A 19187-nucleotide genomic window follows, 5' to 3' on the forward strand; every position below is an offset into this window, starting at 1 on the left:
CAACACATCTTTGAGTCATTAAACAAATGTTCCACCGCATAAACAAATGTAATATATCTTAAAATAATATTCTACAACAGACAGATATTACACAGATAGAGAAACACTGGTAGACTCATATCTAATGAGATGTCTTCATTTCAAACACCTCTCCTCAGAGCTCAGGGAACCCCATGGATGAGGAGGCAGGATAAGTGGGGAGACAGAAGGGATGGGAGACACCAGAAGAAGGCACTCTAAATCAACTGAGCCAAGCTTGTAAAAACTCACAGAAACTGAAGCAGCAAGCACAGTGTCTGCTTGGGTCTTCACCAGGTTTTCTGTGTATACATTTTTTTAGTTTACTATTTAAATGGGACCCCTGAGTCTGTGAAGGAATTGGTCTCTGATTCTTGTTCCTACACTTGGGGCTGTTTTTCTTATTTTTGTTTGCTTTGCCCAACCTCAATGTGGAAGTTTTGGTTTTATGATATATTTCATTTCGTTATGTTTGATTGGTATCTCTTAGAAGCATGAGAGACAGAAAAGGAGTGAATACAGATGGCACAGGAGATGGGGAGAAACTGAGAGTAGATGCTGGTGGAAACTGATATCAAACTATATTGAATGACAAAAGAATCTATTTTCAATAAAAAAAAAGGGCAGGGAGAAACCATTAGCAGAGTTACCACATTTTTTGATACTGCCACATACCCAAACTTAATGGAATGAAAGAAAGAAGCATCTTCTACTTGTATATGGAAATTAGTGAGATTGAGAGATCCTCTTTGAACAATATCTCATTCTTGAACCTTACACTTCTCTGATCTTCCTACCATCAACAACACACTTAAGGGAGGTTTAATCAGGGGTCCCATTTCCTTTTTGTAATTTTCTACCTATTGACCCCTTTATCTAATGACTGCTACAACATCCTAGGATGAGTTAATATAGGACTCAGTTCAGTATGAAGATGTGTTTTCTAATTGTGCCTAAATGAGAACCACATACCAATTTAGCTACATTTTTTGCTTTGGATTTCTTTGACTGTGGAGACCATCTCACATCCTTTTCATCTCTCTGTCTTTAAAAATATTTTTAGATATGTTTTCGTTACATATATGAGTGTTTTGTTGTCATGTATGTTTGTGTACCATATGTATGCCTGATGCCCTCTGAGTTTGGAGGAGGGTGATGATCTGCTGAAACCAGAGTTATGAACAGTTGTGAGCTTCCATGTGAATCTTGGGAATTGAACCCGGGTTGGATAAGTTTTTGCACCCTGAAGGTTTCTCTGCAGACACAGTAATCCAAATGAAACCAAATCAGGAAAAGGCCCAGTTTAATGGATAAAATGTTCCTGGGTGGTTCCCTGACCCCTCAGACAGGAGAGAGGTAGGAGAGACCAGAAGAACTAAGTGTCTCTTTTCTGGGATGCAGTTTATATATCCTGTGAGAGTGGTCTTGAGCCTCTCTGGGAGAGGAGCCATGTTTGTCAGGCTTTGAAAGCACAGGTTTTAGAAGGAGCTATGGTTGACAGGCTTTCAAGGGGCGGTTTGGGGGAAGAGATGAGTGAGGGTAGTTGAGGTAAATCTTCCACCAGAAAAGCTGTGCTTGGCAGGCTTTGAATGGGTGGGTTTAGGGAAAGAGATAGGGGAAGGGAGTTGAGGTGGATCTTCCACCAGAACATTGGAGATCTTTGGGTATAGGGATGCCAGGGTCCCATGGGTTGAGGTGAGCAACCGCCCAAACAGGGTTGTCACCAAGAACAGATGCTCTAACCTTCTGAGTATCTTTCCAGGTTGAGCCATCTCTCCAGGTTCTCCTCCCATCTTTTTTTGATCAGGGACATGATTCTCATTCATTAGGTAAAATGGTTCCACGTATTGTGTAGACTCTTCAGAATGGCAAGCTTTATTATAAATCAGATTTCAATTTCAAGTGCGGTAGTGGTGGCAGAGGTGTCTCTCTCCAGAATGCACTATACTGCCCTTCATTCTGTTTGAAGGATGTGAGCCCAGGCATGCACGGCTATCTACACCACAAGGCCATCTCAACAGGGCAACTCTTGAAAGATTAATAGGGCCTGAAGGGGGCAGAACCCTAGGTGCCCTGTAGTAATAGCAGAACTGACAGCAAAATAAAAGCATTTTATGTGGGTTACACCTGAAAAACAGCCAATTTGACAACTGGGGTTAGGAGAACTACCATAGGGAATCATGCAATTGTGCACTAATTAAATTGTAAGTTACCATGATTAATTGAGTGGTGAGGAGGAATATCAAGAATCAATGTATGAAATGATTACAAATTGTATTTTATTGTAATAAAATGATCACAAATCTGGTGAGCTCTCTCAAGGATCACAAAAAAAAAAAAAAAAAAGTAACCCCAGGTATTTGGAGTGAGGTTGTAAAGCTGTTTAGCATTTCCCTCCAGGATGACAAGGCCACTGCATTGCCAAAACAGAGCAGCTGTGGTCACCTGTTTGATATCTTTGATGCATGGAAACGATTGACATTGCCTCATAGTGAGATAGGAAAGGTTCATGAAGTTGGTAAAGCCCCTTGCAGAGGTTCCATGGGTGGTAGACAGTTGCTATGTGGTGGGATGGCGAGGAGACTGTTCATTTGTTCAGCTGCCTGAGAATCAGCAGGGAACTTTTTGGTGAATGCTGCCCTTGAATCATACATGCTCTTGTAAGTGACTCCAAGAAATTTGTTGGTTCATCAACCTATGTACATTGTCTGTGGCCTATTGGTATGCTCTGAATCTGAGCTGAGTAGACTTAGTTTCTTATGGCTTCCCATAAACTTCATGAGACTGGCATAGTAGGAATAAATCATCTTTGTTTCATTCCTTTTTGAATCCTGTGCAGTTTTGAATCTTACTCATTCCAGCAGATGGTGAGATTTCTGCTCTCACACCCCAATTTAGAGGATGGAAACAGAAGTTTGCAGATTTAAACATCTTCATGAAATCACAAAACCCATTCGGATATCCCTGGGTGCTTCCTCCAAAAACATCCCTTAACTTTCCCCATGGTTTTCCACACAAAATTTAGATAATCAGAATTAAGTGAACTCAAGAGGACAAAGGGTTGACTCTAGGAGTAGAGCTCTCAAGTTTCCTGTTGTGACTGAGATGTTTCCTATCAGAGGAAGCAATCTTTGAAACTTAGTCACCAGGCTAGACCTCACCTCAGTTCTGTCATATCCTGAACCACACAATGGTTTATGTAGTCCAGCTATCCAACCAGCACATTTTTTTTTTTCGGATTGAGGGCATTGCATGTGCCCTTCTCTGTCTCTGTTCTAAGACCTAAAAGCTCCTTATTTATTTTTAATTTTTGTTGCACCTACCTGTGTCTATGGTTCTTCAGAGGAGAAAGATAGAAGATTCACATTCTGAGATTCCATTTGGAAAACACCCTGTTTTATCATTATATGCCTTGTAGAACAGAAGCCAGGAAGAAATGAAGAGGGGAAAAATAATAGAGCAGCAAAAGTAAATAAAAAAAATGTTCCTTACAAATTTCATGAACAGAACTGTGGTATAAAAGTATAATTCTTCAAGGGGAAGGAGCCTCATCTTTTATAGAATTTCCAGTAAACTTTAAGAAAAAAAAAGAGACATGCTTTATCTGTAGAAATTTCCATTAGGTGTCACAGTTAACCACTCCCAAAGTTTCTAGTTCTTTATGGTAACATTGTACTTGGCCCTGAGACCTCATGTCTTCAGGACTCAGAGTGAGGTATCAGTACTTTTGTGTTTGTTAAAAAAAATTATTATGTTTTGTATGTTCTATGGTGGTATTTTATTTGTGCTGAAATGTGATTTTATTTGTATGTTCATAAAGTTGCCTGGGGATCAGAGCTAAGAGCAAGCCATTAAGCAAAAGTCTGGTAATGGTTGCACATGCTTTAGTGATATTGTGTTCCCCAAAATATTGTGCACCCTAATAAGCTTATCTGGGGTCAGAGAACAGAACAGCCACTAGATACAGAGGCCAGAAAATGGTGGCACACATGCCTTTAATCCTAGCATTCTAGAGGCAGAGATCTGTCTGTATGTCTGTGAGTTCAAAGCCACACTGGAAAAAGCCAGGCATGGTAACAAGATCCTTTAAGCCCAGGAAGTGATGTCAGGAAGCAGAAAGGTATTTAAGGTATGAGGATGAGGAACTAGACCTGGTTAAGGTTTTAGGCTTTTAGCAGCAGTTCAGCTGAATTCATTTGGATAAGAACAGAGGCGTCCAGTCTGAGGAAACAGGATCAGCTGAGGAAATGGCGAGGTGAGGAAGCTGTGGCTTGTTCTGCTTCTCTGATCTTCCAGCATTCACCCCAATACCTGGCTTCAGTTTTTTTTTTTTTTTTTATTAATAAGAACTTTCAAGATTCCTGTTACACTCAGCCTTAATCTGATCACATGGCAGGCAAAGTCTCTGTGTGTTCAAGGACACAGTCAGCATGGTGACACACATCTTTAATTCCAGTACCAACCATAGAGACCTGGAGGTCTGTATAGACAGGCAGTGACGAGGAAGTGAGGTAGTTGGGCTAAGAGCCAATGAGAGGGCAGAACAGCAAGGCAATAAAAACATGGGTAGACAGGAAGTAGCTCTCTTGGGAAGCTGTGGTGGTGTGGTGAGTTAAGGTTAGCTGGTGGCTCTCACTATTTCCCTGATCTCTAAGGCTTTCACCCCTATTTCTGTATTTTTTTTATTTAATAAGACTGTTTAGAAATTCATCTACAGGCATGGAATAAGAGACAAAGACAGGAGAAAGTGGAATGTGGACAAGAGGAAAGCAACAAGTGGAAGGGAGGAGGGATATTTGCCTCAGAATGACAAACGACTACATCAGGATAGAAAGGAGACAGACATGGCCCATAGTCAAATGGGAATTCATAAACATAAAGTGGGAAACCCAGTTTTAGGATGAGTTGTTTTGTTTTGTTTGGGCATGATAATTAGGGAGGTCCAAAGGGGGCTTTTGATTATTGGACCTCAGGGGGAGAAAGTAGCCATATAACATAACAGACCTTGGTGGCTAGCTTTAAGAGTTTAATCTAACAGTTTAACAAGGCAGAGGGAATGAAGGAAGAGTAAGTCTTGCCTGAGTCATGTTTGCCATAATAGGGTCTACTAGAGCCGTTCAATAATCATATGCCTTCCAAGCCTGATTCCGGGTTTGATTATGTGTGATCAGGAATTACCTAGCCTGAGATTCAAGGTCATAGTCAAACTACCACTTACAAAAGGAAACTTATTTGACACCACTTGCTTTGCCTGCCTGTGCCTAGGGAAATATCCCTTCTCTGCTGGTTTCCAGGACTACTTGGAGATAGAGCTACAGGTGAGGGGCACATCTGTCATTTAGAAGAGTCTTCATAGCCTCTTCCTATGGATGTAGCCAGAAACTCGGCTCTGATCCTTATTCTTTCTTTGCACCACTTTAAACAACATTTCAATGGGCCAGAAACAGGAAAGGAGGAACAAGGCAAATTGAAGGCACACCTCTTGAGCTGCGAATCGTGATGCACTTAGCATTTTTAATTCAGCAATTCATTTTCAGTACATTCTCTTTATGAGAAGAATCATCATTCTCCTTGCAACTTTTAGATTAAAAGATATGCCATTGAGCTCATAAATGATTTGCCCACCACCAAATTAGGGATCAACAGTCTAGTATTTTGATTCACTTTTTGAGTCCAATTCCTTGAATATTGCTTGAATCACCTTCATTCTCTGACATTGTTCTCCTCTCATGTGAGCAAGGTCCAGAAGCTTCACAGCATACACCATTTCTACCTGTACTCTTTTCTTTTTCCTTCTCCAGCCTCACAGTCTAGGGACAGCACAGATGCGGTAGCTGACTGGGGAAAGGGTGAGGCTCATTCTGAACTTCAGGCTGCTTCTCATTGACTGGCGGCTTGAAGGTAAATTTTTGCATGAGAGAAGTGAAGAAAATGAACAGCTCAGACCTAGCCAATTGTTCTCCCAGGCAAGCTCTCTTTCCTGCAGGACAAAAGCAGAAGATGAGTCACTTCCTCAGCTGACTTTGTGGCATCAAGGTACAGGTGTCCCCAACTTCCTACTGCAAATGCCAAGCTGATCCAGTTGATTATGTCTAACATCTTCATGGTTTGGCCATTAGAAGCCAATACAAGCTGCTATTTTCTTATCTTTGGCATAGCTATATATCTCAAATTTGTGTTTTCGTTTTGCCAACCCAAGAAATTGCCATTATTCCAGGTATCCTGGTTCTATTTATTGAATAATGATTTGTAGAAAATAAGACCTTGGCAAGAGACATTCTCACAACTCTGGAAGCCATTGCATTGGGTCATCTCACACTATACACACAAGCACAAGGTGTATTTATCTAAGTGTTTTATATAGACACGTGTATTTGTGTCTACATTTGTTTCTGTACCTATCAACTCCTTGGTCACTCTGTTGGATATCTGTGTTGACATGGGTGATTGTTGATGACCTAGAACATCCCTAGCATGCCACTGTTTATCATGTGAACATCCTCACCATGCATTCCACCAGTACTGCAGATTTCCAGTCCCTAAACCGTGTTTAAGCTCCTGTTTTTGTAGATATGTTCATTCATATGTCTGCTCATCATGTGTTCACTTGTTTGCATATGTGTATGGATGCCAAAGGACAACCATGGGTGTTCATCCTCAAATGTTATAACCCTCATCTATTTAAAATAGGTTCTTAACTGTCTTGCAAGTTGTCAAGTAGGCCTGGCAACTGAGTCTCAAGAGACACTGCATTCAACTACTAGGATTAGAAGCACATGACACCATACCCAAAATTTTATGTGACTTTTGGGAATCACATTATTTTTATACTTCCAAGGCAAGTGCTTTATGAAGTGAGATGTCTCCTCTGCCACTAAGTGCTTTTTTGAAAATAATACATTTTTGACTGAACAACATTTTAAAACCATCAGGAAAAAGAAATGCATAAAGACTATAACAAAATGGCTAGAACAGCATTCAGGCAAAACTAAGATTAAAATTTGGACTTATTTTCCAATGTCTTCCTGGTGTTTTTAACAAGAACATGGTAGCAGGAATGATAGCATGCCTCATTATCTGCAGGCTAATGTTTAACTTAATGTTTGGACTTCAAAGACATTAAACACTGTAGAATTATCTGATGTATGCGTATTTCCACTTTGTTACCTGCCTAACACAGTTTGTTGAGGAAATAAAATGAAAGCAGACCTGAAAAGGTACATAGTAAACATAAATGTGTTATGATGTTGATATCATTGTATTATGTAACATCTGTGTTATTTCCTCTATTTTTGTTCTCCTCATGCACTTCCTGTTGTCTGTCATGAATAACATGGCTAACAACTCATTAAGTTCCAGACCAGAGCCCCCAGCTCCAATCAGCCCAGCTCAGAGCTCCCATCCAGACCAGAGACCCCTCCCTTCCTGAGAATTGGAGTCCAGCCCCCAGCTCCCATCTGGCCCAGAGCTCCCATCTGCACCAGAGGTGAGTGTCTGGGGTCATACCCAGGGAGGCCTGCCCCTACGTCCCATCCCTGGGCACCAGCCATTCTCAGGGAAGACCTTCCCAACTTGGCCCCAGTTTCTGGCCATCGGGCAGGGCTCCTGCAGGAAGGTTCCCCTTCTCTAAGCCCCCGATGTAGTGGGTAGCCATTCCAGCTTTGACCTGGAAGTTCCAACCCCCATTGAGGCTTTGGTAATGATCACACCTACAAGGTGGGGCTGAGAGAGGATCCTGAATAAGGCAGAGCTGAGAGAAGATGCTGAAGACCCAAGATCCAGAATGCTGGAAATAGAAAATCTGAGTAAATGAACAGGAAACACAGATGTAAGCATAACCAACAGAATATAAGAGATGGAAGAGAGGATCTCTGGTGTAGAGGATAGAGTAGAGGAAATGGATTCATCAGTCAAAGAAAATACCAATGCCAAAAAAATTGTAACACAAAATGTCCAAGAAATCTGGGACACCATGAGAAGACCAAACCTACGAATAATAGGGATAGAGGAAGGAGAAGAATACAAACTCAAAGGCACAGAAAATATTTTCAACAAGATCTTAGAAGAAAACTTTCCCAACTTAAAGAAGGAAATGCTTATAAAGATATAAGAAGCCTATAGAACACCAAACAGAATAGACCCCCCAAAAAGTCCCCTTGCCACATAATAATTAAACAACTAAACATACAGAATAAAGAGAGAATATTAAGAGCAGCAAAGAAAAAAGGCCAAGTGACTCATAAAGGCAAACCCAGCAGAATAACACCCGAATACTCAATGGAGACTTTGAAAGCCAGAAGGGCCTGGATAGATGTAATGCAGACATTAAGAGACCATGGATGCCAGCCTACACTAATATACCCAGCAAAACTTTCAGTCATCATAGAGAGAGTGAACAAGACATTCCAAGACAAAGCCAGATTTAAACAATGCTTATCTACAAACCCAGCCCGACAGAAAGCACTAGAAGAAAAATTCCAACCTAAGGCAGTCAGATACACCCTGGAAAACATAGGCAATCGATAACACAGGCAATAGTATACCCCAAAGAAGAGAAGTACACACATACTACCACAAAAAATAACAGGAATGAACAATCACTGGTCATTAATATCCCTTAATATTAATGGACTTAATTCACCTATAAAAAGACACAGGTTAACAGAATGGATACAAAAGCAGGACCCATCATTCTGCTGCATACAAAAAACACACCTCAAATTCAAAGATAGGCACTACCTAAGAATAAAAGGATGGGAAAAGACTTTCTAATCAAATGGTCTTAAGAAGCAAACAGGTGTAGCCATCCTAATATCCAGCAAAATAGACTTCAAATTAAAATCAATCAAAAGAGATCAAGAAGGGCATTACATACTCATCACAGGAAAGATCCATCAAGGTGAAGTTTCAATTCTGAACATTTATGCCCCAAACACAAGGATACCCACATATGTAAAAGAAATATTACTAAAGTTTAAATCACATATAAAACCCCACACATTAATAGTGGGAGACTTCAACACCCTATTTTCACCACTGGACAGATGTGCCAAATCAAAACTAAACAGAGAAATAAAGGACTTAACTGATGTTATGACTCAAATGGACTTAATCAGTACATTCCATCCTAACAAAAAAGAATATACCTTCTTCTCAGCACCCCATGGAACCTTCTCTAAAATCGACCACATACTTGGCCACAAAGCAAATCTCAACAGATACAAAGCAATTGGAATAACCACCTACATTTTATCAGACCACCATGATTTAAAGTTAGATTTCAACAACAACAAAAACTACAAAAATCCTAAAATCTCATGGAAACTGAATAATACTCAACTGAATCACCAATGGGTTAAGGAAGAAATAAAGAAAGAAATTAAAGACTTCCTAGAGATCAATGAAAATGAATATACCACATATCCAAACTTATGGCACAGTATGAAAGCAGTGCTAAGAGGGAAATTCATAGCACTAAATGCCCACATGAAGAAGTTAGAGAAATCTCACACTAGTGACTTAACTGCACACCTGAAAGTTCTAGAACAAGAAGAAGCAGAGTCACCCAGGAGGATTGATGGCAGGAAATAATCAAATTGAGAGCTGAAATAAATAAAATAGAAACAAAGAGAACAATACAAAAAATTAATGAAACAAAGAGTTGGTTCTTTGAGAAAATCAACAAGATAGACAAGCCCTTATACAAACTAACCAAAAGACAGAGAGAGAGCATCCAAATTAACAAAATCAGAAATGAAAAGGGAGACATAACAACTAACACTGAGGAAATCCAGAAAATCATCAGGTCATACTTCACAAAAATGGAAAATCTAAAAGAAAAGGATAATTTTCTGGATAGGTACCACATACCTGAGTTAAATCAAGACCAGATTAAACTATTTAAATAGTCCAATAACCCCAAGGAAATAGAAACAGTCATTAAAAGTTTCCCAACCGAAAAAAGCCCAGGACCAGATGATTTCAGCACAGAATTCCACCAGATCTTCAAAGAAGAGTTAATACCAATTGTTCCACACAATCGAAACAAAAGAAACATTACCAAACTCCTTCTATGAGGCTACAATTACTCTGATTCTCAAGCCAAAGATGCAAGAAAGAAAGAGAACTACAGACCGATCTCCCTCATGAACATTGATGCAAAAATACTCAATAAAATACTGGCAAACAGACTCCAAGAACACATCAAAACAATTATCTACCATGATCAAGTAGGCTTCATCCCAGGGATGCAAAAGTGGTTCAACATACGAAAGTCCGTCAATGTAATATACCATATAAACAAACTCAAATAAAAAAAACACATGATCATCTCATGAGATGCTAAGAAGGCATTTGACAAAATCTAACACCCTTCATGATAAAGGTCCTGGTGAGATCAGGAATACAGGGAACATACCTAAACATAATAAAGGCAATTTACAGTAAGCCAACAGCCAAAATCAAATTAAATGGAGAGAAACTCAAAGCAATTCTGCTAAAATTAGGAACAAGACAAGGCTGTCTGCTCTCCTCATACTTATTCAATATAGTACTTGAAGTTCTAGCCAGAGCAATAAGACAACATAAAGAGATTAAGGGGATACAAATAGGAAAGGAAGAAGTCAAGCTTTCCCTATTTGCAGATGATATGATAGCATACATGAGTGCCCCCCCCCAATTCCACCAAGCAACTCTTACAGCTTATAAACACTTTCAGCAACATAGCAGGATACAAAATCAACTCAAAAAATCAGTAGCCCTTCTATATACAATTGACAAACAGGCTGAGAAGGAAATCAGAGATACATCACCCTTTACAATAGCCACAAATAATATAAAATACCTTGGGGTAACTCTAAATATGCAAGTGAAGGACCTATATGACAAGAACTTTAAGTCCCTAAAAAAAGAAATTGAAGATGTCAGAAAATGAAAAGATCTCCCATGCTCATGCATAGGCAGGATTAACATAGTAAAAAATGGCAATGTTACCAGAAGCAATCTACAGATTCAATGCAATCCCCATCAGAATACCAACATAATTCTTCACAGACCTGGAAAGAACAATACTCAACTTCATATGGAAAAACAAAAAACCCAGGATAGCCAAAAGAATCCTGTACAATAAAACAACCTCTGGAGGCATCATCATCCCTGACCTCAAGCTCTACTATAGAGGTACAGTAATAAAAACAGCTTGGTATTGGCATAAAAACTGACATGTAGACCAATGGAATCGAATTGAAGACCCTGACATTAATCCGCACACCTATGAACATATAATTTTTGACAAATAAGCCAAACTACAATGGACAAAAGAAAGCATCTTCAACAAATGGTGCTGGCATAACTGGATGTCAACATGTAGAAGGTTACAAATAGATCCATATCTGTCACCATGCACAATACTTAAGTCCAAGTCAATCAAAGACCTCAACATAAATCCAGCTACTCTGAAACTGCTAGAAGAGGAAGTAGGAAGTAGTCTTGAACGCATTGGCACAGGAGATCACTTCCTAAATGTAACACCAGTAGCACAGACACTGAGAGAAACAATCAATCAATGGGACCTCTTGAAACTCAGAAGCTTTTTTAGAGCAAAGGACATGGTCAACAAGACAAAGCGACAAGCGACAGAATGGGAAAAAATCTTCACCAACCCTACATCTGACAGAGGGCTGATATCCAGAATACATAAAGAACTCAAGTAATTAGACATCAAAATACTCAGCATTCCAATTAAGAAATGGGCTATAGAACTAAACAGAGAATTCTCAACAGAAGAAGCTCAAATGGCTGAAAGACATTTAAGGAATTGCTCAACACCCTTCATCATCAGGGAAACGCAATTCAAAACGACTCTGAGATACCACCTTACACCTGTCAGAATGGCTAAGATCAAAAACACTGAAGACAGCTTATGCTGGAGAGGATGTGGAGCAAAGGGAACTCTCCTCCACTGCTGGTGGGAATGCAAGCTTGTACAGCCACTTTGGAAATCAATATGGCGCTTTCTTAGAAAATTGGAAATCAAATCTCCCCCAAGACCCAGCTATACCACTCTTGGGCATATACCCAAGGAATGCTCAACCATACCACAAGGGCACATGCTCAGCTGGATAGGACTGGGACCTATCCTTAGTGCATGAGCTGGCTGTTTGGAACCTGGGGCCTATGCTTGGCCACTTTTCTCCGCCTGGGTGAAGGGAGGAGGGGATTAGACCTGCCTCGATTTAATCTACCAGGCTAAGCTGAATCTCCAGGGGAGTCCTTGCCCTGGAGGAGATGGGAATTAGGGGTGGCTTGGGGGGAGGGTGGGTGGAGGGGCTGGAGGAGGGAAGACAGGGGAATCTGTGGCTGATATGTAAAATTAAATTAAATTATAAAATAAATTTTAAAAATGTTCCCAAGATTCTCCTGTAAGAATCTATAAATCATTATATGCAAAGTTAGGATACAGGTTAATGACCTAACCTGTCTGCTACCCCCTCTGTTACTATGACTAAACCACTCCTTGTTATGAACCACAGCTTTCCTAATTTGTCACCTGTGGTAGATTGAATGTAATTCACCTCCATTAGCTCATAGAGAATTTCACTACTGAGCATTGTGGTTTTGTTGTAGTGGATAGTACGGACTTGGAGAAAGTGTGTCACTGTGGAGGCGGGCTTAGAGGCTATCTCAGTATCTCAGACCTATTGCAGGATGTCTTTCTGTATGCTGTGAATATGTGTGGCTCCAATTGCATAATAAATAAAGCTGTTTGGGCCTATGGCCAGAAAGCTTACAGACAGGCAGGAAATCCAAGCAGAGATGCAGGGAGAAGTGCAGAGTTGAGAGAGACCTGCGCCCAACACAAAAAGAGCAATAGGATGCCAGCAGACTGGTAATGCCATGGCCACATGGCAACATATAGATGAATAGGAATGGGTTAATTTAAGATGAATGAGTTACTTAGCACAAAACATGCCCTAGGCCATACAATTTGTAATTAATTTAAGCCTCTGAGTGATTATTTTGTAAGCGGCTGGGGGACCTCAGGACCGGGCAGGATATAGGAAAACCTCCTTCTACACAGACCATTTCCTGTTGCCTATGGGTCATGATGTAAGAACCTTCAGTTCCTTCTGTACCACCATGTCTGTTTGCATGCTGCCTTGCTTCCCATCATAGCAACAATGGACTAAAACTCTGAAATGCAGGTGATCCACCCCAATTAAATGTTTTACTTTATAATAGTTGGTTTGATCATGGTGTCTCATCACAGCAATAGAAACCCTAAGACAGTAATTATGTGAAACAGTCTCTTCTCTCCCTCTGTGCAAGGCTGGAGGAGTGTGAATTAGTTGTTCAACATGAAGCATATTATTAAAAGTTTGGCCTATATGATGGTTAATCTTGATTACTGTGATGGTAGGACTAGAATGTCCTACATAAGGTCATAAATTTGAATACTTGTTCACAAGGCAATGAAACTCTTTTGAGAAGAATTAGGAGGTGTGGCCTTATTGGACATGTGCCACTGGAAGGGGGTTTGAAATTTCAAAAACCACACCAGGCTTAATCTCTCCCTCCCTCCCTCCCTCCCTCCCTCCCTCCCTCCCTCCCTCCCTCCCTCCCTCCCTCCCTCCCTCCCTCCCTCCCTCTCTCTGCATCTCTCTAGCTCTCAGTCCCTGTCTGTCTGTCTGTCTGTCTGTCTGTGTCTCTCTGTCTTTCTGCCTATGGATCAGAATGTAAAACTCCCAGATATTGCTCCAGTGCCATGCCTGTCTACTTCTTGCCATAATGATCATGGACTAATCCTCTGAAACTGTAAGCAGGATCCCAATTTAATGCTTTATTTTATGAGTCACCTTGCTCATGAAGTGTCTTCACAACAAAGAACAGTAACCAATGAAGTGACCATCTTGACTGAGAGATGACTAGAAAATCAAGGTCTGTCTGTGAGGTCATTTCAGAAATGATTGGCATGTGGGTCACTGAAGTTAGAAGAAAAATCTCTCCTGAGCTGAGCTGATGGCATCCAGTTGGCTGGCACTTGCCACTTGGCAGGTCTGGCTCTTCCTGAACCCCTGTGACTGTGTTGTTGTGTCTGCTCATGACCATCACATTCCAGCTCTCTCCACCTCTGCAGAGACTTTTGGCTACTCAGGCACAGACTGCAGCACAGGTCCTTCTTATCTCCAGGCTTTCAGATTTTTTAGAATGTGAAGCCATTAGTTACTCACTTCTCTTCCTCTCCAACTTGCCAGGGGCCATTTTGTCAATATGTACCTGTGACTGTGTAAATAAAACTAGTAATATTAATATATACTGTTGGAAGAGTCTGTCCAAAGAAAATTCTGACCAATGTTGGTATCAGAGCTCATGCTTGAGAAGAAAATTTTGTTTTTATGTTTTTTCTTTTCCTACCCTCTCTCTTTAGTTATTTCTTTCGACTAATGGCCCAGTTTACTATGGGAAGTTCCACCCTCAAGCACATGGTCATGGGTGAGATAACAAAGCAGGCTGATTAAGTCATAGAAATAAGCACATAAGCCTATCCCCTCCACATCCTACTCTTCACTTTTTATCTCCAGGTTCCTCTCTTGGTATTCTTCAGACTATGATCAGGAAGTACAAGCTAAATAAATTATTTCCTCCTTAAGTTACATTTGTTCATGATTTTTATCACAGAAACAGACAGCAAACTAAGACAGAGAATTTCAATGACTGAAGAAGACTGGAATTCTGGACAAGTTCTTAAGATAAAACTTTTTTTATCCCTCATAATTCACCCTGGGGAGTACAGATTTCTCATAATATTAGTTAAGAATGTATTTCAAGGATGTACTGTCAGAGCTCATATCTGGTCTCTCTTTAGAGACTATAGACACTCATCTGGGAGACTTGAATGATATGACAACATTCACCCAGGCTTTGAAACTTGAATGTATGTAGTTTAGTTATTTTCATTGTAGACAAGGACTTCATCTACAGGCTTGGTTGCCAACTGTAGCACTATTGGGAAGTGGTGGAAAATTAAGTAGGTGTGTGCCTAACATAGGTCATTTGAGCCATGTCCTGATGGGATATCTGCAATCTCACAGCATCTTTCTCTTTCTTCTTCCCCACCATGAGATGGCTGCGTTCTTCAGCCACGTATTGCTAACAAACATACCTTCCTCCTAAGAAGTTGTTCATTCAGATATTGTTTCAGTGAGGAAAAGCTAACAAACATAGCCTGGTCTAAAGGTTACTTTGATACTTTCCCTTAAAAAAAAAAGTAAAAAATGACCTTTGTGCGAAATATGAGGGTCAACTTAGACTATAGCCAAAGGTCTTCAGTAACCGTGCACCAGTTGCAAATTTTAAAAAACTCTCTTATTTAATATTATATACTATTTGTTTCAATATAGTAATAGTCATTAATATTAATTATATTAATATATATCAAGCTGTCAGTTTCTTGCCCTAAAAGGGGTGGACATAAATCAGGAGAACATGTGAAATTATAAATTAGTTTTATATATTCTGTGATAACATATAAATAACAATTGTATAGCTTGGTTATCTTTTCCAAGAGAAGAGAAACTGCATAATATAACAGCTTCAGAGATGTTGTCTTTAGGAAGTTCTAGAAATGCTGAAGGAAATCAGCTACATGCCAAAGATAGGACTGTGGTAGAAAATGCAGACTGCTGCTTTGTCAACCCAGGGTTTTTTTCAGGTGTTCCCTCTTCTTGTCCTCATTGGGCATCTCCAGGTAACTGAATCACATGCACCCCCACCATAAAGAAATGCTGAAAGCAAAACACCCAACTGTTCTCTTGCCTTGGTTTCTTGTTATACTCACTGGGACTTCATAACTATTCCAAAGTCTATAGGACTTTCCTCTCCTTGAACTGGAATGGTTTAATGATTTTTATAGGTCACCAGAAGTCATGGGGTGACAGTCCCAGCCTGCATCTTACCAGGCCTGTGTTCTACTGCTCTGTTTCTTGGAATCTTAAGCAATACCATATGAAAACCCAGGATACCATGTATGGCAGGTTAACCAAGATTAGCTAAGCCAATGATCTGACCTGGAAACCTTTGAGGATAGTGTACTCTTTGGAAATAATTCAGTTTGGGATAGTTGTTATTCAGCAAGATTCTAACTAATACATAGGCCATGAATTTAGGGAATCCTAAAGCAGAAGGGTTTATTACTGGGGACATCAGTTGCCATTCATATGTAATAGACAAAGAACTGAAGTAGGACAGAAAACTTAAGCCCGATCTGCTCTGCCAATTCTTTTGGCAAATGGTCTTGAATAAGAAAAACCTCTTCTCTTAATTGGAGTTTCCTTATCACATTAAATAGACATTAATACCCTATTCCTATCTGATTACTAGCAAATATGTCACCTTTGTGATGTCAAGTAATTTGTCTGCTAATGAACCATCTAGTTAAGAGAGAGCAATACAATCCTCAGTAGCAAAACACCAGTGAGTTTCTGTGTATTCCTGTTTTTATTTTATAGCTAGTGTAGATATGGGAACATTTTAAATGTGATGATTCATGAAGCCCTTATGGCACCACAATTTCCATCAGAGGCAAGGAGAGCTTGAGAGGTAGGGGTGGTCTGAAGAATGCCAGGTCCAGAGAACACTGGGCTCCAAAACAATCACCTTGGAGATGCACTGATTGAGGTCATATGGAGATATTAAAATTAGAGTGGGAGTCTATAAGGAGAAGAGGAGGGGAGGGATAAGGAAGGATTCTGACCTGTTTCTTCTCCATTACCACTCACCTATTGAGAATGGCAGGAAAGATTCTCTCTTCTTAAACTGTCCATTCTCCAAAAAGTGCTCTGGATTGAAGGCGTCTGGAGTGGCCCACTCTTTGGGGTCCCTGTGCAGAGCAGTCAAATTGGTCAGGATCATGGTCCCCTAAGGAAGACAGCAAAGAGTCAAGGCTTGATGTATGGAACAGACCCAGACAGGGGATGAGGGTTCCCAAGCTCCCATTACTCTTTACACCCTCAGCTCCTCTAAAAATCCTATCCTTAGTCTAGATCAATTATGGATTGTGCATCCTTAGGATATTACAGTGTTATTAGTCTGCTCTTTATTACAAAACACAAGTATGTGGAAAGAGGTCAGCATTTGCCTAGGGAAACAACATGTGACCAATCCTGGGAACATAACTGGATATGGGGTGAACAACCATCAACCCAGCTCCTTCCTACAATGAGGACCATGGAAAGTCTGCAAAAGAAATGATGACTCTTCCATCATTGCTTTTCTACTCATAACCCTCAGTATGGAGACCTGTGAACTCAGTCCCTCAGCATGGTTAGGAACACATCAAACAAGCAGAGTAAGCAAGCCCAGTCCAACAGATTCCCTGGCAGGGTGCCTGGATTCCCCAGAGTGTGCCTAAAGGCTCACTGACTCATCCTCCCCATCAGTGATCTGATCCATTCTATCAGTCTCTTTTGATTTTGTCATGTCAATGACTACTTCTCACTGCCACCTTAGTGTTCTCTTTGATCCATATCTCCTCCTCCACAGTTGACAATGCCAACTATGCCATGAATACAACTTAACCACACCATACTCCCACCTCTCATCATTTTCGTTACTATTCTGCAGCATGCTTCCATCTGTCTTAGTATTAAGAGGTATTATTTAATTCTCTAGGATGAGTTTGCCTCATTGCCTGTTCTGCCATGGGCTGCTATTTATTTTCTCAAATATGACAGTTGTACATTCCTTCCAATTCTGTGTAATCACTGTTTCCTTTGTCATGAGCAATCCTCCTCCCCTAATCTTGTCTAAGTGAAGTCATCCACTCTTTTTATTCTCAGCACCAGCATCCTTTTCTTTAGAACCTCTGTTGCCTCCCATACTCTGCTCCTCACTCCAGTCTATCTGCCTGTAGAAAGAACCCAGAGGTTCCCCCTGTGCATTCTCATTATTTATAAACTGGCACAGACATGCTTATTTTGTTCAGGATGTTTTAAGGACAGGGAATCTTCAACTGTGTAGGCAATGAAATGTATAACTGCTACATGGAATAGGAAACTCTGCATGTTTGACCTCTTTTTCTATATGACGTGTTCTGGGATTCTACTGAACTGTACAGCTATAGAAATTAATGCTATGAGAGATTAACAATTTTCTTAGAGTCACACAATAGGCAGAGATGCAGCTACTTCTGGAACTAGGTCCCTGTAATGTCAAAGCCACTGACTCCCTTGGGTATTATCCGGTTAGATCAGCAGTGTCTAGAGCTGCTGTTACAGTTGACATTGTCAATAATTTTTTTAGAGACTTGTGATGTGAAGGCCTGTGTCTGGGGCCTGGGGTTAAATGAATGGATTGTATCTGTGTTTCCAGAGTAGACTGTTCTTGTCCCATCTCCGAAGACTTTCCTGGAGAACAATATGTTCTGAGTATCTAATACAAAATATTACAGATCCACAGAGGCTACCTCTGGTATTTATACTTGATCTTGGACTCCTGCATTTGATAATTGTCTAGGTGATTACAAAAGAACACCACAGATAAAAGCTGTGAGGACATTTCTAGAGATCATTAACTAATGGCAGTCGACTTTCTCTGACTATGTGGTACCAGAGTTCATGTTGAAGAACTGGATGGAATAAATCTTATGGGTAGTTAGCCTGCTACATTGTTTCTATTTTTTCCTGGCCATCATCATGAGGACCAATTTGCTAAGCCTCCCACTTGCTGCCATGCTGAACTGAAGCCTCAGAAATTTATTTTCTCACTACCAAGAAATGTCTACCCTTTGTTCAGTGTACAGTAAACAGAAAGAATGGAAAGGATTGTGCCTTGAGCAGAGGGAATATGATGTGACCAGGAAAGCTCTCTGCAAAAATCCTGAGTAGATCCTAAGGTGGGTTGTTCATTTTGTATGTGATCAAAGAGAATGTTAGAGGGATCCACGAAGAAAAGTGTAAGAGAGAACTTTTGATGTCTAATGTAGCAAGTCCTTGGCAGTCCAAATAACCAGAATAGTTCTGGATCCCAACTCTTTTGAGGCTGTATATTGTAATATAGAGATTTTAAGTGAATTTAATTCCCAGTGTCTCAACATTCTAATGTATAAAGTGAGGATCAATTATTATGAAAAGGGAATTGAGACATTTTCACATAATAAGCATCCTCAGCACATG

At 40.3% G+C, this 19187-nt stretch overlaps 1 protein-coding gene across 1 annotated transcript in view; it reads right to left on the reverse strand.

Annotated features, from left to right (window-relative positions):
• Nucleotides 1–5500: 5500 nt before the first annotated feature.
• LOC102903674 (cytochrome P450 2J4-like) overlaps nt 5501–19187 on the reverse strand; it is a 41313-nt gene continuing 27626 nt past the window's right edge. The window contains exons 9-10 of the mRNA XM_076563607.1: nt 16794–16932; nt 5501–5998 (exon numbers count right to left, since the gene is read on the reverse strand). Of these exons, the coding sequence (XP_076419722.1) occupies nt 5829–5998; nt 16794–16932 (309 nt within the window). The 3' untranslated portion in view covers nt 5501–5828. The remainder of the gene's footprint in view (nt 5999–16793; nt 16933–19187) is intronic.

The sequence above is a fragment of the Peromyscus maniculatus genome, chromosome 2 (assembly GCF_049852395.1).
Source record: "Peromyscus maniculatus bairdii isolate BWxNUB_F1_BW_parent chromosome 2, HU_Pman_BW_mat_3.1, whole genome shotgun sequence".
NCBI classification, from domain to species: Eukaryota; Metazoa; Chordata; class Mammalia; order Rodentia; family Cricetidae; genus Peromyscus; species Peromyscus maniculatus.